We start from the raw sequence: 24,497 nt of genomic DNA, 5'->3' as shown, positions 1-24,497 counted from the left end.
AATTTCTAAGAAGCTGACTTTTGTGTAGCTGGGTGGGCGGGAGGTCATTGAACGCACCGTGTGTATGGAGGACAGTCAGTAATAGAATGTTACAGTTCCATGGTAACTGGCTAATTATCCCAATGTCTTTCTATCGTAGGTTCAAAGGTTAATAATTTTCAACAATTCCAGTGGAAACTCACAACATTAAAAACACTTTCACACCTCTTTAGGAGCCGGCAGGTGACTAACAATAGGAAGGTGGTGAAGGAGGAGAAGAGGGATGAAGCTGTTTAGAAGGATAAATGGAGAAGCAGATTAGAGAAGCAGGTCACGTAATAGGAATTCAATTTCCCCCCTGGCTGCACATTGGACCCTGTGCTGCACGTAGAGTATAGACTACTGGGTGACCACCATCTTTAATGCGAACACTTGCATCTTAAATATACAACACCCAAAACCAGTGAAGTTAACACATGTAAATGGTAAATAAAAACAGAATACAATGATTTGCAAATCCTTTTCAACTTATATTCAATTGAATAGACTGCAAAGACAAGATATTTAATGTTCAAACTTAGAAAGTTCATTTGTTTTTTGCAAATAATCATTAACTTAGTATTTAATGGCAGCAACACATTGCAAAAAAGTTGTCACAGGGGCATTTTTACCACTGTGTTACATGGCCTTTCCTTTTAACAACACTCAGTAACTCTTGGGAACTGAGGAGACACATTTTTGAAGCTTTTCAGGTGGAATTCTTTCCCATTCTTGCTTGATGTACAGCTTAAGTTGTTCAACAGTCCGGGGGACTCCGTTGTGGTATTTTAGGCTTCATAATGCGCCACACATTTTTAATGGGAAACAGGTCTGGACTACAGGCAGGCCAGTCTAGTACCCGCACTATTTTACTATTAAGCCACGCTGTTGTTACACGTGGCTTGGCATTGTCTTGCTGAAATAAGCAGGGGCGTCCATGATAACGTTGCTTGGATGGCAACATATGTTGCTCCAAAACCTGTATGTACCTTTCAGCATTAATGGTGCCTTCTTAGGGTTGCAGAGAATGTTGTGATTTTAATTAATATTCTTATTCATCTTATAAATATTACCTTTATAATTCTGTTTATCTAGTATTTCTTAGCATTTATTTACCATATACCAATTTAATTATTTTTTTAAATCTAGATATCTATGTAATATTTATGCATTTTACTAATTATATTGTAGCTTATAAATATATTTTATTCTCCCAATATATTTTTGTTTTATACATTTATTTCCAGAGTTTCCTCAGCAGGATTCTCTGTACTGGGGGCTGCTGTGGCTCTGGCTCATGGGTCCTTCGTGGTGTGACCTGGGTCAGGGTCGCGGCCCCTCAACATGCAGCTCTTGGTGCACTCGGTTCCCTAAGATAGTGTTTTATCACCTGGTTCTTCTGCGGTCAGCCACATATGTTTCTATGTGACTTTTATAATGTAGAAACATATGTGGTAGAGGGGAAAATGTTTTAGGCTGGTGTTGATGTCGGGGTGGGGGGTTTGACTGTATTAACCTGCGATCATGTCTTTTTTTTTTTTAATGTGAAGCACTTTGTGCTACATTTTATTTGTATGAAAAGTACTATACATATAAAGTTTGATTGATTAAATACTTAAGTTTTTTAAAATACATTTGCAAAATAAAAAAAAAAGCTTTTTCTCATTGTCATTATGGGGTATTGTGTGTTGAATTTTGAGGACAAAAATGAATTTATTTCATTTTTGAATACATAACAAAATGTGGGAAAAAGTGAAGCGCTGTGAATACTTTCTGGATGTTCTGCAGACTAACGATATAATACCCATGCAAGCGTTCATTTCCACATTCATCCCATAATCCCCATTACTCTCTTGCTCCTTCTGCGGAGTCGGCTAATTGAATTTGCGGCAGACTTTTAATTAATCGCAAGGCCAATTTGCATAGAGCTGAACATTTTTGCATAGGGCGGGGGCAGCCCTCCCCTCACCACGTCTGGGCAGGCTGGCACAAAGCCCAAAGCGAGGGTGGGAAATGACATCAGATGTAGGAAGGAGGACGCATGCAGGACGAGAAGGTGATGAGAAAGAGAGAGAAGGGAGAGCAGATGGTGCAAGGAGAGGATTTTAATCAATCAATCAATGTTTATTTATATACCCCTAAATCACAGGTGTCTGGTTTCTGTCCACATTTTGGTCTTTAACATAACTTGTATTTGATTTTTACAAGCTGCTAATCAAATTGAACTATTCAAAGACTCAAAATGTCATCACTGTAGGTATAGTAAGTATGTATAGCAGGGGTCACCAACCTTTTTGAAACCAAGAGCTACTTCTTGGGTACTGATTAATGCGAAGGGCTACCAGTTTGATACACACTTAAATAAATTGCCAGAAATAGCCAATTTGCTCAATTTACCTTTAACTCTACGTTATTATTAGTAATTAATGATATTTACACTTAATTGAACGGTTTAAAAGAGGAGAAAACACGAAAAAAATGACAATTAAATTTTGAAACAGTTTATCTTCAATTTCGACTCTTTAAAATTCAAAATTCAACCGAAAAAAAGAAGAGAAAAACTAGCTAATTCGAATCTTTTTGAAAAAATTAATTTTTTTTTTAATAGAACATCATTAGTAATTTTTCCTGATTAAGATTAATTGTGATGACATGTTTTAAATAGGTTAAAATCCAATCTGCACTTTGTTAGAATATATAACAAATTGGACCAAGCTATATTTCTAACAAAGACAAATCCTTATTTCTTCTAGATTTTCCAGAACAAAATTTTTAAAAGAAATTCAAAAGACTTTGAAATAAGATTTAAATTTGATTCTACAGATTTTCTAGATTTGCCAGAATAATTTTTTTGAATTTTAATCATAATAAAGTTGAAGAAATATTTCAGAAATATTCTTCGTCGAAAAAACAGAAGCTAAAATGAAGAATTAAATTAAAATGTATTTATCATTCTTTACAATAAAAAATTTTTTTTTTTACTTGAACATCGATTTAAATTGTCGGGAAAGAAGAGGAAGGAGTTTAAAAGGTAAAAAGGTATATGTGTTTAAAAATCCTAAAATTATTTTTAAGACTGTATTTTTTCTCTAAAGTAAAAAAAAAAAAGAATTTATCTAAACAAGTGAAGACCAAGTCTTTAAAATATTTTCTTGGATTTTCAAATTCTATTTGAGTTTTGTCTCTCTTAGAATTAAAAATGTCGGGCAAAGCGAGACCAGCTTGCTAGTAAATAAATACAATTTAAAAAATAGAGGCAGCTCACTGGTAAGTGCTGCTATTTGAGCTATTTTTAGAACAGGCCAGCGGGCTACTCATCTGGTCCTTACGGGCTACCTGGTGCCCGCAGGCACCGCGTTGGTGACCACTGATGTATAGTATGTGCCCGCCCCCTGGTGGTTGTGGCCCTAAACAACCGCACGGAGTGCTTTTTTTATGCCAGGAGCCGGTCTGCAAACAACATACCGGAAACACAGCTGCAATTTGTCTCTAGAGAAAGAACGCAGATAGCGACTTCAATCATAAATTGTAAAAATGAAAATCATTTCCGTACTTGCTTGTCTGCTCAGCCTCTGCAAGGACTTCCATCTCACACTGAAGAAGAGACAGATGTTCAGGCCCGCACTGACCTTGGGGGCAGCCATATTGATATTTGAAAGGCAAATCCAGTAACACCTTAATGACATACAATTAAAACACTATTAGGACAATTAATGGGCATCAGTTAAACGCTGCGTGAACAAGAATTGTACCTTGTCTGCTGAAGCTTCAGGCTGTAAAGAGCACAGTTCAAATAACTACTTAAAGGGGACATGTTTAAAACAACAATCTTTATTTCTTTAAAATAAGATAAAGGACATTTTAGGCATTATTAATACAAATACAAAAAACAGAGAATACACAATAGAGTATGGCAGTTTGCGGAGAATTATAAGCGAGATTGAAAGTGAACCGGATGTTTGGTAGATAGAATAAAATCGAGAGCCAATTGAAAACGTGTCTTTAAACAACGTCATTAGAACGTGCAGCTTTGGCCAAACAAACATCCAATAAATAAGGCACGGTTGAGTAAGCCAAACAGGATTGTCGTTGTGGACCAAAGATGTTCACATTTGACTTGGTGCATAAATAGATATCTATAAAACAGTGGCAGTAAGTACTGAAAAAAAAACATACATCATTGTCCTGGTATCTGCGTTTAACATGTGGCAAAGTACGACTAAAATTTGTGCCATTTTGATCTTACTCCTCCTGAAGCTCTATGCACACGTAATGATATGGCCTTCCCCATTCCTTCTTCATACTCAAACACAAACACACTTTTGACCTGGTCAGAGACGAATGTAGTGATCAAGTGCAGTCCAAACCACAGGGCGGCGCTGCAAAAGCAAACTTGAGAAAGATTATTGTTGAGTGTCAGACCGTGCTGAAGTGTTGGCACCCTCGGGTGAACGCATCAGGAAGTTTGGGGTATAGAAAGTGGTTAAAAACGGACATCTCTTCACGCTCTCTAGTGAGGGAAAGTCACAAAAGCGCAGGTGTCAGGACCGTTGAGTGTCTAGCCCACCTGTGAGACAGGATTGCGTGGACTGAATGGAGTGGGCCAAAGTCTCAAACCCGATTAAGGAGTTGATGACCCTATATCTCATGGGCGGTGAGATGATGATGTTCCGGCACTCCGTTGGCGTGAGTGGCCGCCGTGTTGTTCTCGTTGAGGCGCCTCACGCGGTACATTTCGTAGTGGATGCTGCTGGTGATGTCCTTAATGTTCTGCATATGGGTTCTGGAAAAGGGAAGGGAGGCCCGTAAGACATCAAGTGGAGCAAACAGAGCTTCAATGCAGAAATTTCAACTCACCTGATGAGGAGATCCCGTAAATAGGCAAACTCGCAGTGGGCTATGTTCTCAACTAATGGAGAAAAACAGGTCCATTTGTTACTTACAAAAGGTGAAAAAGAAAACTGGGCAAAATAATGCTGTGCATTGTTCACTAGGGAAAGCCCGTTATTCACAAAGTGTCCTATTCTGCCGTTTGTACTTACCCTATTTTTAGGACTATAAGGCGCACTTAAAATCCTTAAATTTTCTCAAAAATTGACAATGCGCCTTATAACCCGGTGCGCCTAATGTACGGCATCATTTCTGAAACAGTGAAGAAAACCCACTCGACCTATGTTGTGTTTACAATGATCTCAGGCTGTTTACAGGTAGAAAGAAAAGGAGTGTTTTAATTGCTAACCTTAATCTACCTACAGCAAAGTACAGGTAATCTCACCTCATTGGAGCATTTTTATTTTTATTGGAGCAATGTTTTCATTAGAGATGTCCGATAATGGCTTTTTTGCCGATATCCCTATATTGTCCAATTCTTAATTACCGATTCCGATATCAACCGATACTAATATACACAGTCGTGGAATTAACACATTATTATGCCTAATTTTGTTGTGATGCCCTGCTGGATGCATTAAACAATGTAACAAGGTTTTCCAAAATAAATCAACTCAAGTTATGGAAAAAAATGCCAACATGACACTGCCATATTTATTATTGAAATCACAAAGTGCATTATTATTTTTTTTAACATGCCTCAAAACAGCAGCTTGGAATTTGGGACATGCTCTCCCTGAGAGAGCATGAGGAGGTTGAGGTGGGCGGGGTTGAGGTGGGGGGGCTAGGGGGTAGCGGGGGGTGTATATTGTAGCGTCCCGGAAGAGTTAGTGCTGCAAGGGGTTCTGGGTATTTGTTCTGTTGTGTTTATGTTGTGTTACGATGCAGATGTTCTCCCGAAATGTGTTTGTCATTCTTGTTTGGTGTGGGTTCACAGTGTGGCGCATATTTGTAACAGTGTTAAAGTTGTTTGTACGGTCACCCTCAGTGTGACCTGTATGGCTGTTGACCAAGTATGCTTTGCATTCACTTGTGTGTGTGAAAAGCCGTAGATATTATGTGACTGGGCCGGCACGCAAAGGCAGTGCCTTTAAGGTTTATTGGCGATCTGTACTTCTCCCTACGTCTGTGTACACATTTGCCTTGGTGCCCTTCCAACTTGCCTTGGTGCCCTAAAATATGAGCCCTCCTTTAAGGCAACACTTGCCTTGACCTAAAAAAGTTAAAATTCGAGGCCTGGACAACGTCTCATAATTACGTCGGTCAGCTGGAAAAAAAAATACAGATCACAGTATCATTAGTCCAGAATCTTTACGGTCCTTATGGACCGAGCCAATTAGGAAACGGTAACAAAAAATACCGGTACTCTGTATACATCCCTACTGTGGAGCGTTGTTCCTAGTACCAAAAAATACCGGTACTCGTATACATCCCTGCTGTGGAGTGGGGTTCCTACTAGGGCTGGGCGATATATCAATATACTCGATATATTGCGGGTTTGTCTCTGTGCGATATAGAAAATGACTATATCGTGATATTCGAGTATACGTTCTCACGCAGTTGCTTTTAGCTGCGGGCATTACACTACAGGCTCTTCTCACTCTTTCCCGTCTCTCCTTCTCACAGAGACATAAAACAAGCGCACCTTCTTACATACGTCACATACGTATACGCCCTCACGGAGCAGAGAGGTAGCGGCATGGGTAACGTTAGCTGTGGTGCGAGTGGTAATACGAGAGAAAGAAGGTGCCAATCTGGTAACAAATGAAGGAAGAATTAATTCCCAAGATAAACAGCAGGGGGTCCATCGTCTGGCGGTGGTTTGGCTTCAAGCGGAAAGATGTCGAACAGACAACCGTAATATGTCAAGTGTGGGGCAAAAGCGTTGCTACAAAAAGTAGCATTACTGCTAATATGTAGCATCATTTGAAAAGTCACCCGCTAGAGAATGAAGAGTGCTTGAAACTCCGCATGTCAACATCTCCGTTCGGTGCCACACCAACAAAATGCAGAGGCAACCATTTCCAGATGAACACCGTATGAAAAAACTAGTCAACAACAGAAGGAGATAACGTCGGCAGGAACCTACCACATAGTGAAGGACATACACTATTTGATTTCCTATTATACAGCTCATTTTTATTTGACAGTTATTGAAATATCTTGTGTGACATCAAGCACAAAAGTGCACTTTATTTGTTTTAAACTATTGTAGTGGCGTTCTGTACAAAAAGTGCACTTTAATTTAATGTTGTTTTGATATGTCATCTTAATGACATCATGCACAAAAGTGCACTCATAGCTTGTTTTAAAATGTCTCTGACAATCTTGCACTTTCTGTTTGGAAATGACATGAATGTTTGTGCCACTGCTTGATAACTGTTTAATAAATACACTTTTGGTCAATTGACTTAGTTGTGATTTCCCTCTCTGCATGAAAGTTTAAAATGAGCATACTGTATATTAATGCAGTATGAAGAAGAATGTTTTAATGTAGACATATAGAATCACCATACTGCTGTGATTATATGCATCAAGTGTTCATTCAAGGCTAAGGCAAAATATCCAGATAAATATTGTGTATCGTGACATGGCCTAAAAATATTGAGATATTAAAAAAAGGCCATATCGCCCAGCCCTAGTTCCTACCATATTAAATTAAACAGCTGTGTTCATGATAAGCTCTGCAAATACTCCACTCCAAACAACAAACACAATGACCGCTTTCCATTTCACAGGTACACTTAATGCTGTGACCTGTAGCTGTACAGCACATCAGTATCTAGGACGAGATGGTAGACGTTTGTGCACAGTGCGCACACTGCAGGAAATGAAACTTCCTCAGTGAGACATGTTGCTCCTGTCTGCAGAGATAATATAATTAAGGACACACGTAAAAACTACCTGCAATAGGATGGGGCTATTATTGTATTATGTATTACTAAGGGTATCAGCACTTTTGGTTCTCTCGCCCGAGTCACATGGTGTCTGCACGAGGCCTAAAAACTAAAATGGTGCGTTCTTCTATTTGCCAACTCGCCTTGTCCTTACCAAGATACAGTTTGAGATGAAACTGGAAAGCAGGCAGCAGAAAAGGCGGAGAGGAGAGAAGCATCTGTACCTTCAATGGTTCCCCACTTGGTCTTCCTCCCCAGCAGCCTCCTGCCATTGACCTGGTACTCCTGATCACTGCCCACCACGGCAAATGGGATCATCTCCTGCACAAACAAAGCAACAAATGAGCATTTGTAAGTGTGCAAACTTTGGAGAGACTCCAATTAAAACTTCTCACCCTGATCTTCTCGTTAATCATTCTGTCGTCAGCATCCTCGTCAAACTCCTTCTGAGGGTAGATGTCGATGCCATTGGCCCGCAGCTCTTCCCTGATCTGTTTGAGGATATCACTACTGTTTTAACTGCATTTAATTCTAAAAAACAGCTTGGTGTAGCTTTTAACTATTGGAATTAATATGCACAATTTAAGATGAATTACAGTGGTAGAGTTGCATGTTTCCTTGTCTTAAAAAAATATTGTTCTGGGGGATAAAATACAGAGCAATGTCACATGTATTGGTCAAAATTAATACAAGATGTAGTATAACCTTTTTTCCACTAGAGGCACTAACAACCCTGCTAGCACAGAGCCGTGCATAGAGAGACTATGGACAACCCGACTTCAAGCCATCTCCTCAATGATTGGTCAAAAGTAACCACAAGTTACCTTCTTTTTGAAGAAGTCTCTCTCCTCTAAGGTGAGTGTGTCCGCTTTGGCAATAACTGGAACTATGTTGACCACCTTACTGAGACGCCTCATGAACTCCACATCAAGAGGCCGTAGACTGAACAACAAAAGAAAGAGAAAAGTCATACCCCAAGTAAATACATAACAGTACAGGTACACCTCTGGAAATACATCATTGGTTTTCTGGAACATACACTATATTGCCAAAAGTATTTGGCCACCTGCCTTGACTCACATATGAACTTGAAGTGCCATCCCATTCCTAACCCATAGGGTTCAACATGATGTGGGTCCACCTTTTGCAGCTATTACAGCTTCAACTCTTCTGGGAAGGATGTCCACAAGGTTGCGGTTTATAGGAATTTACCACCATTCTTCCAAAAGCGCATTGGTGAGGTAACACACTGCTGTTGGTCGAGAAGGCCTGGCTCGCAGTCTCCGTTGTAATTAATCCCAAAGGTGTTCTATCGGGTTCAGGTCAGGACTCTGTGCAGGCCAGTCAAGTTCATCCACACCAGACTCTGCCATCCATGTCTTTATGGACCTTGCTTTGTGCACTGTCATGTTGTAAGAGGAAGGGGCCTGCTCCAAACTGTTCCCACAAGGTTGGGAGCATGGAATTGTCCAAAATGTTTTGGTATCCTGGAGCATTCAAAATTCATTTCACTGGAACTAAGGGGCCAAGCCCAACTCCTGAAAAACAACCCCACACCATAATTCCTCCTCCACCAAATTTCACACTCGGCACAATGCCGTCCGAAATGTAGCGTTCTCCTGGCAACCTCCAAACCCGGACTGGTCCATCAGATTGCCAGATGGAAAAGCGTGATTCATCACACCAGAGGAGGCGTCTCCACTGCTCTAGAGTCCAGTGGTGACGTGCTTTACTCCAATGCATCCGACGCTTTGCATTGGACTTGGTGATGAATGGCTTAGACGCAGCTGCTCGGCCGTGGAAACCCATTCCATGAAGCTCTCTGCGTACTGTACGTGGGCTAATTGGACGGTCACATGAAGTTTGGAGCTCTGTCTGCGCAACAAGTCGGCGACCTCTTTGCACTATGCGCTTCAGCATCCGCTGACCCCTCTCTGTCAACTTACATGGCCTACCACCTGGTGGCTGAGTTGCTGTTGTTCCCAAACTCTTCCATTTTCTTATAATAAAGCCGACAGTTGACTTTGGAATATTTAGGAGCGAGGAAACTTCACGTCTGGATTTGTCGCACAGGTGGCATCCTATGACAGTTCCACGCTGGAAATCACAGAGTGGCCCATTCTTTCACAAATGTTTGTAGAAAGTCTCTATGCCTAAGTGCTTGATTTTATACACCTGTGGCCGGGCCAAGTGATTAGGACACCTGCTTCTCATCATTTGGATGGGTGGCTAAATACTTTTGGCAATATAGTGTATTCGGTGATTTTATTTAGTCTACCAGTCCACCTCCCACTTTGAAAACCATTTCTATGGTTGACTAATTATATGCAATACACAGCTCCTCCACCAGAGGGCAGCTGCATCCAGGACATCGTCTTCTTTTTGTGTAAGCGTCTCTTGAGACTTTAAAGAAATAGTGGACTGTTTTTAGGGGAGTTAATGGCAACAGCAACAACACACGAGCGCAACACTAACTGTACACTTCCTACAAAGAAGCATTCAGTCTTGCTTGCCCGTCCTGGCACTCTCCATTATGCTTTAAAGGCCAACACAAAGCAGCTGCTGGTTGGCCCGTGTGACAACTGGACAGGACGCACACACACATGGGCGGCACTTCACGTTGGCCTGAGTGGAGGCAGGCCACAAGACAAGGTTTAACAGCATTGTGTGTGAGGATGACAGCTGTTTGAAGCATTTTACAACACTTGTGTGTAGTGAAGCTGCACAGTCAATCACTTGGTAAACAGCCTGAGCACCATCCCTAATTTATCATTTGAGCCCTGCATAGTCAGGGGAGGCCAGTAGTGCAGTTGGATCATAACCAGATGTGCTTCTGCCAGCAAAGAAGGGCCTGGTGAGCCCATCTTTCCTCTACATGTTTGTGTTCTGGAATATGTTGCCAAGTGCCGAGAGGCAATGTGTGTGTGTTTGTGTGTGCTCTAAAAGCCTAGGGAGGTTCTGCACAAATTAAAATGCTGACAAGGAACAAAAAGGTAGCACCTCCAGGCTTTTTCTAAGTCCTGCTGCGGTGTGTTACTATGAGCCTCACCAGTGTCCAGTAGGCGGGATGAAGTATATGCAGCAGTGAACTCTGGAGTCGGGGATCCTTTTCTTCCTGTCGATGTTTATCTCCTCCTGCAGATAGGCCTCGTATTGGTCGTTGATAAATTTCATGATGGGCTGCCAGCTGGCCGACATCAGGGCAACACGGGGTTGCAAAATAGAACGAGGATGAAGTCACAGGAAGAGGAAACAAAGACAGGAGAAAGGTAGGGACATCCGATTAGATATGACACTTAAAAAACCCATCAAACAAAAAAACATCTGTAACTGCATTTTAATGTTGTCATGAAGTCAACTGAGCTTGGTGAGCCTTTGAAATATAAACTCTTTAAATATATTTTGCTTATTACGAGTTTTATTGTTGTTGAATGACAAAAGGAAAAAGTGATGACCATTGAACCACAAATGGAACATTGGGAAAGCAGTGCATCCACCTCACTGCCCATGCTTCTTGATATAAAACGGCGTAAGTACCAAAATGTCAATAATATCAGACAGCAGAACATACAAAACTCAGAACCAGTGAAGTTGGCACATTGTGTAAATGGTAAATAAAAACAGAATACAATGATTTGCTAATCCTTTTCAACCTATATTCAATTGAATAGACTGCAAAGACAAGATACTTAACATTCGAACTGGAAAACTTTGTTATTTTTTGCAAATATTAGCTCATTTGGAATTTGATGCCTGCAACATGTTTCAAAAAAGCTGGCACAAGTGGCAAAAAAGACTGAGAAAGTTGAGGACTGCTCATCAGACACTTATTTGGAACATCCCACAGGTGAACAGGCTCATTGGGAACAGGTGGGTGCCATGGTTGGGTATAAAAGCAGCTTCCATGAAATGCTCAGTCATTCACAAACAAGGATGGGGCGAGGGTCACCACTTTGTGAACAAATGCGTGAGCAAATTGTCCAACAGTTTAAGGACAACATTTCTCAATCAGCTATTGCAAAGAATTTAGGGATTTCACCATCTACGGTCAGTAATATCATCAAAAGGTTGAGAGAATCTGGAGAAATCACTGCACGTAAGCAATGATATTACGGACCTTCCATCCCAAGGCTGAAAGGCTGAAAACCAACATTGAATGCCCGTGACCTCCGATCCCTCAGGCGGTACTGCATCAAAAAGCGACATCAGTGTGTAAAGGACATCACCACATGGGCTCAGGAACACTTAAGAAAACCACTGTCAGTAACTACAGTTTGTCGCTACGTCTGTAAGTGCAAGTTAAAACTCTACTATGCAAAGCCAAAGCCATTTATCAACAACACCCAGAAACGCTGCAGGCTTCGCTGGGCCCGAGCTCATCTAAGATTGAATGATGCAAAGTGTAAAAGTGTTCTGTGGTCTGACGAGTCCACATTTCAAATTGTTTTTGGAAACTGTGGACATCATGTCAACAAAGAGGAAAATAACCATCCGGATTGTTATAGGCGCAAAGTTCAAAAGCCAGTATCTGTGATGGTATGGGGGTGTATTAGTGCCCAGGTGATGGGTAACTTACACATCTGTGAAGGCACCATTAATGCTGAAAGGTACATACAGGTTTTGGAGCAACATATGTTGCCATCCAAGCAACGTTATCATGGACGCCCCTGCTTATTTCAGGAAGACAATGCCGAGGCACGTGTTATAACAGCGCGGCTTCATAGTAAAGGAGAGTGCGGGTACTAGACTGGCCTGCCTGTAGTCCAGACCTGTCTCCCATTGAAAATGTGTGGTGCATTATGAAGCCTAAAATACCACAACGGAGACCCCCGGACTGTTAAACAACTTAAGCTGTACATCAAGCAAGAATGGGAAAGAATTCCACCTGAAAAGCTTCAAAAATGTGTCTCCTCAGTTCCCACACGTTTACCGAGTGTTGTTAAAAGGAAAGGCCATGTAACACAGTGGTAAAAATGCCCCTGTGACAACTTTTTTGCAATGTGTTGCTGCCATTAAATTCCAAGTTAATGATTATTTGCAAAAAAAAATTAAGTTTCTCAGTGTAAACATAAATATCTTGTCTTTGCAGTCTATTCAATTGAATATAAGTTGAAAAGGATTTGCAAATCATTGTATTCTGTTTTTATTTACGAATTACACAACTTGCCAACTTCACTTGTTTTGGAGTTTGTACAAATATCAGCCGTTTTTAGTCTTGTGAAGCGACTGACCACTCATGCAGCAATCTTCCTCAAGAAATATCATGGTAGATACTTTCTTAATTCTAAGTTAGAGTTATGTAAATTAAAAAAGCATGATGCATACATTTAAATATGTGTTGTAATAAAGTGTGATTATACAGCTGTTAACTTCTTTTTACACATACATGACGGTTGAAGATTTTAACTTAAAGCAGCACCAGCAGCTTTAATAAAAGTTTCATAATGAGACACTTGTCCACAACCTATGGTTATTGTAATAAAAAAATAAATGATATGCACCAGTTCTCGTTGTTGATCTGGTCTCCAAATCCAGGTGTGTCAATAACTGTCAGCTTCATTCTCACTCCCTTCTCCTCGATGTCTGCACAAACAAAGAAAAACAAGGTCGGAAAATACACAGCGAGATAATGTAAATTGACACTAAGTGAAGAGGATGGATGAAGGGATGTCCCAATCACTTTGTTTTGGCCTGAGATCTGATCCAATTTCAAATCTCAATTCAATACTTAAAACTGAAATGTTTTTTTTTAGCATGTAACTAAAGTAACACAATCACACATTTTTGTCAAGCTCATTTTTTTTTATTTAGAATTTGCTAGTACTGTTGTAAATCAGATATTGTATCAAATGTGTGGTATTGAATGCTACATACAATTCTTTGAGCAAAATAAACGCACAATAACTAAACAAATACAAAAACTATTATTGCCTTCCATTTAAATCATTTGGAGTTTATCATTAATGCCCTTCTGTGTCCAGGGACCTATGATTTGTAAACAATAACAGAAATGACAAACAAACTATTTGTAATAATAAGAAAAAAGAAACATATCGATCTAATCACTTTCGTATCGTTCATATACAGATACTACACTAGATATCGATATTTGGATCCATCACTTCTACATTACATTGAGGTTCGCATGGCTTCTGGTGTAGTCCTGCTCAGTATGTAGCATTGCTTAGCCATTCTTCGTCCTGTAGTCCTGCAGTTATTACAATATTTACTTTATTTTCTGCCATGAAAGCCTTGGATTAGTAAGAAGTGGCTCCACACTACGGATAGACACGTTTGTTGCAGCTTGTTCTTACATTCTAGCAGGTGTTCTAACAAGATAAGCAGCACTCTCCTGGAATTTACGCACTCCCTGCATGTGTGAAACAAAAAATCCGGAAATGTAATTATGTCTCCCTGAGCGTGCATCCTTTTTGAAGGAATCTTTCACGCGAGTACAATCTTTAACAAATTGTGGACCCCAGGACACAAATGTGGTAAAGTTCGGCTGGGCTCATTAGCAGAATTCAAATCAGTTAAAAGGGGCAAATATCCATTGGGACATTTCTACATGGATTGCTTGAATGAGGGTAGAGTACCATGACTGATGGACTTGATTTCAATGGTCTTGGGGATCTTCTCCTGGCCCGTGGCCATTACGGACTTGCGACTGACTTTAGATTTAAACAGCGTGTTCATCAAAGTGGACTTGCCGAGGCCACTCTGCCCTGTGAGTGAGAAGAGACAGAGGTTGGCGTTAAGACATTTACAGTCACGATCAAAAGTTTCATCCGACATCACATGGACAAAGATACACTAAGACCTTCTGGAGGAAAGTTCTGGGGTCAGATGAAACAAAAATTGAGCTGTTTGGCCACAATACCCAGCAATATGTTTGGAGGAGAAAAGGTGAGGCCTTTAACCCCAGGAACACCAATTCCTACTGTCCAGCATGGTGGTGGTAGTATTATGCTCTGGGCCTGTTTTGCTGCCAATGGAACTGGTGCTTTACAGAGAGTAAATGGGACAATGAAAAAGGAGGATTACCTCCAAATTCTTCAGGACAACCTAAAATCATCAGCCCGGAGGTTGGGTCTTGGGCGCAGTTGGGTGTTCCAAAAGGACAATGACCCCAAATACACGTCAAAAGTGGTAAAGGAATGGCTAAATCAAGCTAGAATTAAGGTTTTAGAATGGCCTTCCCAAAGTCCTTACTTAAACGTGTGGACAATGCTGAAGAAACAAGTCCATGTCAGAAAACCAACACATTTAGCTGAATGCAGTGTTTCCCACACATTCAATTATTTGTGGCGGCCCGCCACGAAAGAATTAAGGCCGCTACAAAAAAATGTTTTTTTGGTTTTTTTGTATTTATTTATTCATTTTTTTTGGTCCTGTCCAGCTTCTCAGGCAAATCATATAGTTGATGTAGATGCCCATATCGGCTGTTCAGATTTACTTTACAAAAGAGAAGTGTAGGATCAAGATTTTTGGAGCTCTTTGTTCAGTGGATCACATGTTTGATGAAGCTTTGTGTCTATCTACCACCACTACTGTTTTCTGTTTATTTGTTACTGACTGTGGCAGGACACCTCTGCCTCTGTTTCACTTTATGTTGCTGGTAAATAACATGGTTGTAATAGTAGGCTAAAGTTAAATTATTTAGTATGCACTAATTAAAGGGGCAGAGCTTTAAGATACATTTTAGCTTATATATTTTTATAAGATATATTTTTTGTAAGAACCACAATTAATAAATATATTTCAGTGAATAACTTATTGTTCAAATCTGTATATAAATATGTACATAAAGTGTTGTAATTATATTGTAAAATGCATGGATGGATGGATGGATGGACGTTTAAAACAAAACTGTTATTAATTAGTAAGTATACATTTTTTTGAGCCTTTTTAGAGAAAATCATATCATTGTAGTAAATTCTGCAAATTACTCGATGATGTCATGGTGACCACGCCCATAGCCACGCCCCCACCGCCACAGGTATCTTGGCAGTTTATGGGAAACACTGTAATGGCACCAATTTTGTTAAGAGGAGTGGTCAAAAATTCAACCAGAAGCTTGTGGATGACTACCAAAAGCGCCTTATTGCAGTGAAACTTGCCAAGGGACATTTAACCAAATATTAACATTGCTGTATGTATACTTTTGACTTGGGCATGACGTTAAAGTGCATCCGGCAGTGGAGGCTCCTCTATGGGGTCTTGGGGCACTAGGAGGTTAACCCCATGAATAACTACCATGAATTGATTAACGTGGACCCCGACTTAAACAAGTTGAAAAACTTATTCGGGTGTTACCATTTAGTGGTCAATTGTACGGAATATGTACTGTACTGTGCAATCTACTAATAAAAGTCTCAATCAATCAAACCCTTTACTACTGTTACCCCAGGTGGCCCTTGGCAATGGCCTAGTACCTATCTGCCCCCTAGCCAGGGATACGGTAAAGACCTCAACGGCGGAGCAGGCGGAAGACGGTAGATGTAAGAACTACCACAACGGCTGCGATGGCGGAAGAAGGCACCCTCATATCCATGTGGGCCCAGTTATGGGGGAAATAACAACCCAAGACCTCAACGGTGGAACAGGCGGGAGGATGATTGCTAACCCTATGGAACGTCACAACGGCTGGGATGGCGGATGAAGGCTGCAGCAGAAAAGGGTCCCCAGTCGTCTTGGACTCCATGCCACTGGACCCTGACCCGGATCTGTCAAGGATCGTGTGGTGACTGTCTGTGCACCAGTCTCCCCACCTTAAACAAAGTCACGCACAGGCAACCTTCACAAAGGGATACCCCCCTACCAGGAGGATCGCCATACTCGCTTCGAGTGACCGCCGATGATGACTTTTAACCCAGCAGATTTGGTCACATTTTCAGTAGACCCATAATAAATTCATAAAAGAAGCAAACTTCATGAATGTTTTTTTGTGACCAACAAGTATGTGCTCCAATCACTCTAGCACAGGGGTCACCAACCTTTTTGAAACCAAGAGCTACTTCTTGGGTACTGATTAATGCGAAGGGCTACCAGTTTGATACACACTTAAATAAATTGCCAGAAATAGCCAATTTGCTCAATTTACCTTTAACTCTATGTTATTATTAATAATGAATGATATTTACACTTAATTGAACGGTTTAAAAGAGGAGAAAACAGGAAAAAAATGACAATTACATTTTGAAACATAGTTTATCTTCAATTTCAACTCTTTAAAATTCGAAATTCAACCGAAAAAAAGAAGAGAAAAACTAGCTATTCGAATCTTTTTGAAAAAATTAAAAAAATAATTTATGGAACATCATTAGTAATTTTTCCTGATTAAGATTAATTTTAGAATTTTGATGATATGTTTTAAATAGGTTAAAATCCAATCTACACTTTGTTAGAATATATAACAATTTGGACCAAGCTATATTTCTAACAAAGACAAATCATTATTTCTTCTAGATTTTCCAGAACAAAAATTTTAAAACAAATTCAAAAGACTTTGAATAAGATTTAAATTTGATTCTACAGATTTTCTAGATTTGCCCAAATATTTTTTTTGAATTTTAATCATAATAAGTTTGAAGAAATATTTCACAAATATTCTTCGTCGAAAAAACAGAAGCTAAAATGAAAAATTAAATTAAAATGTATTTATTATTCTTTACAATAAAAAAAATAAATTTACTTGAACATCGATTTAAATTGTCAGGAAAGAAGAGGAAGGAATTTAACAGGTAAAAAGGTATATGTGTTTAAAAATCCTAAAATCATTTTTAAGGTTGTATTTTTTCTCTAAAATTGTCTTTCTGAAAGTTATAAGAAGCAAAGTAAAAAAATTTATGAATTTATTTAAACAAAAGAAGACCAAGTCTTTAAAATGTTTTCTTGGATTTTCAAATTCTATTTGAGTTTTGTCGCTCTTAGAATTAAAAATGTCGGGCAAAGCGAGACCAGCTTGCTAGTAAATAAATAAAATTTAAAAAATAGAGGCAGCTCACTGGTAAGTACTGCTATTTGAGCTATTTTTAGAACAGGCCAGCGGGCTACTAATCTGGTCCTTATGGGCTACCTGGTGCCCGCGGGCACCGCGTTGGTGACCCCTGCTCTAGCACAAAAAAATAAGAGTTGCAGAAATTATTGGAAACTCAAGACAGCCATGACTTTATGTTCTTTACAAGTGTATGTATACTTTTGATCGCGACTATAAGTGGCGGTGAAGATGCACTTGTGTGATGAGAGGAAGGGAGTGTTACAGTTATGGCCTACTGCGAGAATATGCTGATTACAGTTAGTCAAAAGTTGATTACAGATACAGATAGCTACTTGCCTGAATAACGAGACATGATAGAAAGGAGTCGTCTGAAGATGTGACAAATTAAAAGGACTAACAACTTGATTACAAGGCTCAGAAACAGCAATGATTGTTATGATTATGTGATGAATGGAAATCCACGGTGTAACAACACACAGAGCCACACACTCAAGATAAATTCAAGTCTCTGCATCTTACCCACGACCATGATGTTGAGTTCAAAACCTTGCTTCATGGCCTTCCTCCTCATCTGCTCCAGGATGGCGTCGATGCCCACGTAGGTGAAGTCCACCACGGGGCCGCCGGCTCTCTCGCCGTACGACGCCATGGCATCAGGCACCACCGTCTCGGTCATGAAGCTGCCGCTGTAGCTGGAGATCACCTCCGACCCTGGTTTGACAAAGAAAAATGGAGGGTTAGGCTTTAACAGTGAAACATGTTTAGTCTCCATTGCACGTGCAGGCAGGCCTGCACTTGATACTGAACATTATCCAGACCATACAGGAGGCAAAAAAAAAAGATCTGTCGTGCCTCAGAATACATTAAAGGGATCATCTTATGATTTTTTTCTACATTTAAAACACTTCCTTGTGGTCTACATAACCTGTAATGGTGGTTCTTTGGTCAAAATGTTGCATAGATAATTTTTTACAGACCGTCTTCAAGCCGCTTTCTGGCCGTCTCTTCAAGATGCGTTCTTTTGTGGGTACCGTAGTTTTATTTATAATCTTCCAATTCGACTGCATCTTCTCCCCGTCAGCCATGTTGTAGTTTTAGCGCTTCCAAATCTATTCTACTGACCAACATACTTGCCAACCCTCCCGATTTTTCCGGGAGACTCCCGAATTTCAGTGCCCCTCCCGAAAATCTTCTGGGGCAACCATTCTCCCGAATTTCTCCCGATTTCCACCCGGACAACAATATTGGGGGCGTGCCTTAAAGGCACTGCCTTTAGCGTCCTCTACAACCTGTCATCACGTCCGCTCTTCCTACATACAAAACAGCGTGCCGGCCCAGTCACATAATATATGCGGCTTTCACACACACATAAGTGAATGCAAGGCACACTTGATTAACAGCAACACAGGTCACAATGAGACAACTTTAACACTGTTACAAATATGCGCCACACTGTGAACCCACACCAAACAAGAATGACAAACACATTTCGGGAGAACACCCGCACCGTAACACAACATAAACACAACAGAACAAATACCCGGAACCCTTTGCAGCACTAACTCTTGCGGGACGCTACAATATACACTCCCCACCCCAAACCTCAACCCCGCCGCCCCATCTCCCGAATTCGGAGGTCTCAAGGTTGGCAAGTATGCTGACCAATGTAAGTTGGAAGTATACGCTACTTTATACTGTATTAGAAATGGCAACAGTGGAGGATGCGTAGGAATGTACCACCCAGTCTTCCCCACAACAAGAGGATAGTAAAAAAGAAGGAACTTATCGACTACTCGAACATGTTGAAAAGAGAAACTGGAAATTGTGATGTATCATGTTGTATGTTCGAAATAAACTCAAACTCAAACTCAGTGGCCTAGTGGTTAGAGTGTCCGCCCTGAGATCGGTAGGTTGTGAGTTCAAACCGAGTCATACCAAAGACTATATAAACGGGGCCCATTACCTCCCTGCTTGGCACTCAGCAACAAGGGTTGGAATTGGGGGTTAAAATCACCGAAAATGATTCCCGGGCGCGGCCGCCGCTGCTGCTCACTGCTCCTCTCACCTCCCAGGGGGTGAACAAGGGGATGGGTCAAATGCAGAGGACAAATTTCACCACACCTAGTGTGTGTGTGACAATCATTGGTAGTTTAACTTTAACTTTTAACTTAACAACGCCGGACTAAAATGGCGGACTTGCGCAAAGCTGTTTGGGTAAAACTTTACCATATAGGGAGAAATCCGCTGACGTCCCCAATTATGAAAAACTTCACAAATAGGGTAAATTCTAAACTGCTCGTTTGGAGGAATTAAGAAAGAAGGCAAGATTGTTTTACAACTATCTCCGCCATGCATGATGCCCCCATGGTTTAATTTCAAATTGCGGGACTTATGCAAATCTTAAATACACAAAAGCAGGTTCCAATAAGTAAGAAAAGTTGTTTTTACATAATAGCTCCCCTTTGAATATAATCACCAGCTACTTAGCCAGTCATGACAGCTACAATGAAACTGCTTGCGGTGTTAACACCAAATGTGATGTAAGCATTACACCAGTCACACAATCCTATCAGTAGAAATAGAGTTGTTAGCTTATTTTGAAGAATGTGAAATAAAATACATTTCCCAGATTTTTTAGTAAAGATGGATAAAGGTTTTTTGGCAGGGGGACCTAAGCTTTTTTCCTTTGAAGGCCACATATACGGACTGAGGCATTTTGTCCATCCATTTTCTATACTGCTTCTCTTCATTAGGGTCATGGTCATTGGTAAGATGCAGCCTATCCTGGCTGGCTTTGGTAGCCAGCCAATCTCAGGGCACATATATACATTTACACAAACACACTCACATTCACACTTTGGACTGACTAGCGACTGCACGACACCAAGGCCGCGGAAAAGAGACACACGGTAGGCTTACACACACACATGCATCCACAAAAAATATATGCCACACACACATACCCGACCCCCCGTCCAACACCCCCATGCGAATCCCTTAGTGGTGATGGACAGCTGGGCAGCACCTGAAGAGCTGCAGACTGCCACCGTAGACCACACTCCCTCCCCTCTGTTGCAAGTCTCGAGATGTATGTTGTAATATGTATATGTGCTTTGCTATGGAGGTTTTTCCCCACTCCAGACTGGGCCCTTAGGAGCCCAGTCTAGATTGTATTATTTTTACTCATCCTCCCCCAGCGTTTACCTTTTTCCCATCAGTGTTCCTGTTTTGTAACCCTGTACACTGTCTGTTTGTCTAATCTTGAACGGGTTTGTGCTGAAAACAAAGTTTCGTTGTACTTGTGCAATTGATTGATTGATTGGGAAGTTTATTGACATCTTAAAGAATTGAATCCATGTAATGCTTTAAAAAGGCAAATGGATGGCACAAAAAGCCAAAAGGCTTGTTTCCATTGTGGTCCATAAAGCAATGACAATAAAGACCTAGCTACCTACTACACCTATGGATGATTTAGAGTTTCCAATTAACCAAACATGCATATTTTTTGGAATGTGGGAGGAAGCCGCAGTACCCGGAGAAAACCCACGCATGCAAACACCACACTGATGACCAGATGGGAATTCGAACCCAGAGCTTTGTGGTAGAGATGACAAAGCATATTATTTTTGCGTTTTACTTATCAACATATCAACTTTTCAAATTAAAAAAAACAAAACGTATTTACTAGGGCTGCAACAACTAATCGATTAAATCGATTAAAATCGATTATTAAAATAGTTGCCGATTAATTTAGTCATCGATTCGTTGGATCTATGCTATGAGCAGAGTATTATTTTTATTTTTTTATTAAAAAAAAAAAAATATATTTTTTTTAATAAACCTTTATTTTTAAACTGCATCATTTACAAACAGCTGAGAAACAATAATAAAAATAAGTATGGTGCCAGTATGCTGTTTTTTTTTTCAATAAAATACTGGAAAGGATAGAAATGTAGTTGGTCTCTTTTGTCCGATTATTAATCGATTAATCGAAGTAATAATCAACAGATTAATCGATTATCAAATTAATCGTTAGTTGCAGCCCTAGTATTTACATGTTTTTATTTTTTGTTTGTTTTTAAATAATATGCCACAAGCCAATAAAAAAGTTCCGTTGTTTGCTATAAAAAATAACTGATCTGCGAGGTACTTGGAAAAAAAAGTGCTGTTTCCTATTCCAGAAAAAAAAGAAATTGTATTACACATTTATTAGTGAGTATTTAGAAAGTGATTGATGGGAAATCTGTATCTTACGCAAGGCCTCTTTCCTTTTGTTGCTGTTAATGTGAGAGTGGAAACGAAACTGCTGAGGCGGAAACCTGAGATGCACCCACACAAGCACTCAAACACTTTCACATATTATCAGCCTTTCCTTTGTATCACTTCAAGCTGTCCCGCAGGCATGCAAACATCTGAGCACATGACATGAGAAGGGCTCTACTGAAGCAGAAATACTACTCCACAACCAGTCGCCGGATTGTCTCTCCGAGCAGCCGGATCGTTTCAATCCACTCAATCAATTCTGAATCAGTCAAGGAGCGAACATCAACAGAGAACTGCTTTGACAGGTTCCACGCACTTAAAACCTGGCACTGTCCTTATGACTGGAAGAAATCTGGGTCAGAATAACACTGCCGTGGAACCCAAGTCATGATCAACACAGGTCTTGCTTGTATAGTGTGCTCCATTGTGCATCCATGTGTCAGTCACACCTATGGAAGCTGCTCTTTATGGCCTCCACAACTCCACTTCCCCATCCTGTTCCAGCATTCAGTCAGCAATTTACTTTGACTTACTGCCCTCCACCTTTTCAGCACACCTCCTGCATTCCTCTTCCTCTGCTCCTACCTTTCAACAGTACCCTTGACTTTTGAAATTGAACAATTCTGTATATAAAACAGGGCTTTCCTCCCAGCTCTCATATACTTTGATTGCATTATCATCACATGCAGCCTGCCAGAAAATCTGCATTCTTTACAATCCCTCTGCTTGTTAAATGTAACTCGAGCAGTAACTCCATCTTTGATGTTATGTAGGAAGGGGTGACATGTAAAGGGTGTCAAAAGTCACTTGAGATACAGTATCAATTCACTCTTCTCAGTACCTACAAAAACCCTCATTGTTCATTTGTTGATGAGTTTTACTGTGATATCACAGAAAAGTAGTACAACACCTATGCTTGGATTTACGTGACTTTAAATACCGTATTTCCTTGAATAGCCGCAGGGGCGCTAATTAATTTAAAACCTCCTGTCACTCCGGCGTTTACCGGAAACCGGCGGGATGGCCGTGCATGCGGTAATTATTTTAAAACCTCTTCTCACTCCGGCGTTTACCAAAAGGAATGTGGTAAATTTAGGCGTGCGCTTTGAGTGTGATGTAAGCATACCATCATGAAAAGCACATTTAATAAAAAAAACGTTATTATGGTCTTACCTGTACTTATAAATGGAGTCCATTTGCAGCTCATTCTGACCAAAAGCATCGATAACTTGTTTATAGAAGTCTTCCTTATTTTCTTTCTTCCGTTTTAAAAGTCTCTCTGTCTCGATGGAGATATTCCTTTAATTATTACCTCCTGCTTCGATTGAAAGTCCAGTTTAGAAAACTGTTTTATTTTAGATACCGGTATGTAATCCTCCTTGTTAAAAGTTCAGGCAGAGGAAAAAAAAAAATGTCTTGCTGCGTGTGTTCAGTTCTTCTGCAGTACCGGAAGTCGCAAGAAGGATCACTAGCGCGGCAGTGCCCTCTACCACCAGGAGGCGGGAGTCATTTCATGACTCATACAGTATTTGACACACACAGCTACGGTATATTAATAAAACATAGCTGCTTACTGTTCTTTTTAGCATACTGTACCGGTATTCAATAGCTTGGACCTTAAATCCTACTGAATAGCTCTATCTTTTTTCCTTTGTGCGATTGCAAACTACTGAAAGCAGCTTCCTCCATTTTGAAAATGAGGACAGGTAAAGCGTCACTCGTGACGTAACGAATTTGACCCGGTGGAAGTTCTAGCCATATGCTAAATATTTTGTGAAACGAGTTTGACCCGGCGAAAATTATAGACATGCGATAATAAAATTAATATTTTGCGAAACGAGTTTGACCCGGCGAAAATTATAGACATGCGATAATAAAATTAATATTTTGCGAAACGAATTTGATCCGGCGTCAATAATGAACCGGCGATAAGGCCAAGCATGCATTAATTATTTTGAGAAACGAGTTTGACCCGGCAGTAATTCTAGACGTGCGAATACTATATTCCCTGCGCCAATTCAAGGAAATACGGTATGCGTAGTGGTCAAGCCAGAGTCTGTTCTCAGTGGGTACCAGGTGCCATTTATTTTTTATTTGTATTTATTTACAGACATAGTTTTGTATTTCTTTATTGTTTCTTTTGTTAATATCAGAGTCCGTCCTGCAAAAAGGTCATCCCTAGAAGCACAAAGCTTATGGACAGGGACCCACAGTTAAAATAATCATATAATCATATAATATACAAAATACAGTACAATACAATACATTTCAAAATCTACCCACCAAACATAGGCGCCGATCTACATTTCTGCCAGTGGGTGCTCGGTGTGTGTGTATTAGTGTTGTCCCGATACCAATATTTTAGTACAGATACCCGTACCAAAAGTATTTTGGTACTTTTCTAAATAAAGGGCACCACAAAAAATTGC

At 40.2% G+C, this 24,497-nt stretch overlaps 1 protein-coding gene across 6 annotated transcripts in view; it reads right to left on the bottom strand.

The window, feature by feature from the left end:
• Positions 1-3,829: 3,829 nt before the first annotated feature.
• The window catches only part of LOC133642681 (septin-9-like), a 175,751-nt gene continuing 155,083 nt past the window's right edge, over positions 3,830-24,497 (bottom strand). For all 6 annotated transcript variants that reach the window (XM_062037030.1, XM_062037034.1, XM_062037032.1 and 3 more), the window contains 9 exons: positions 18,325-18,516; positions 14,402-14,530; positions 13,307-13,388; positions 10,855-10,992; positions 8,630-8,747; positions 8,201-8,296; positions 8,030-8,126; positions 4,876-4,927; positions 3,830-4,801 (listed from right to left, as the gene is read on the bottom strand). In XM_062037030.1, the coding sequence (XP_061893014.1) occupies positions 4,657-4,801; positions 4,876-4,927; positions 8,030-8,126; positions 8,201-8,296; positions 8,630-8,747; positions 10,855-10,992; positions 13,307-13,388; positions 14,402-14,530; positions 18,325-18,516 (1,049 nt within the window). In that variant the 3' untranslated portion in view covers positions 3,830-4,656. The remainder of the gene's footprint in view (positions 4,802-4,875; positions 4,928-8,029; positions 8,127-8,200; positions 8,297-8,629; positions 8,748-10,854; positions 10,993-13,306; positions 13,389-14,401; positions 14,531-18,324; positions 18,517-24,497) is intronic.

Source organism: Entelurus aequoreus, linkage group LG25 (genome assembly GCF_033978785.1).
Source record: "Entelurus aequoreus isolate RoL-2023_Sb linkage group LG25, RoL_Eaeq_v1.1, whole genome shotgun sequence".
NCBI classification, from domain to species: Eukaryota; Metazoa; Chordata; class Actinopteri; order Syngnathiformes; family Syngnathidae; genus Entelurus; species Entelurus aequoreus.
This window is presented reverse-complemented; position numbering and strand designations above follow the sequence as displayed.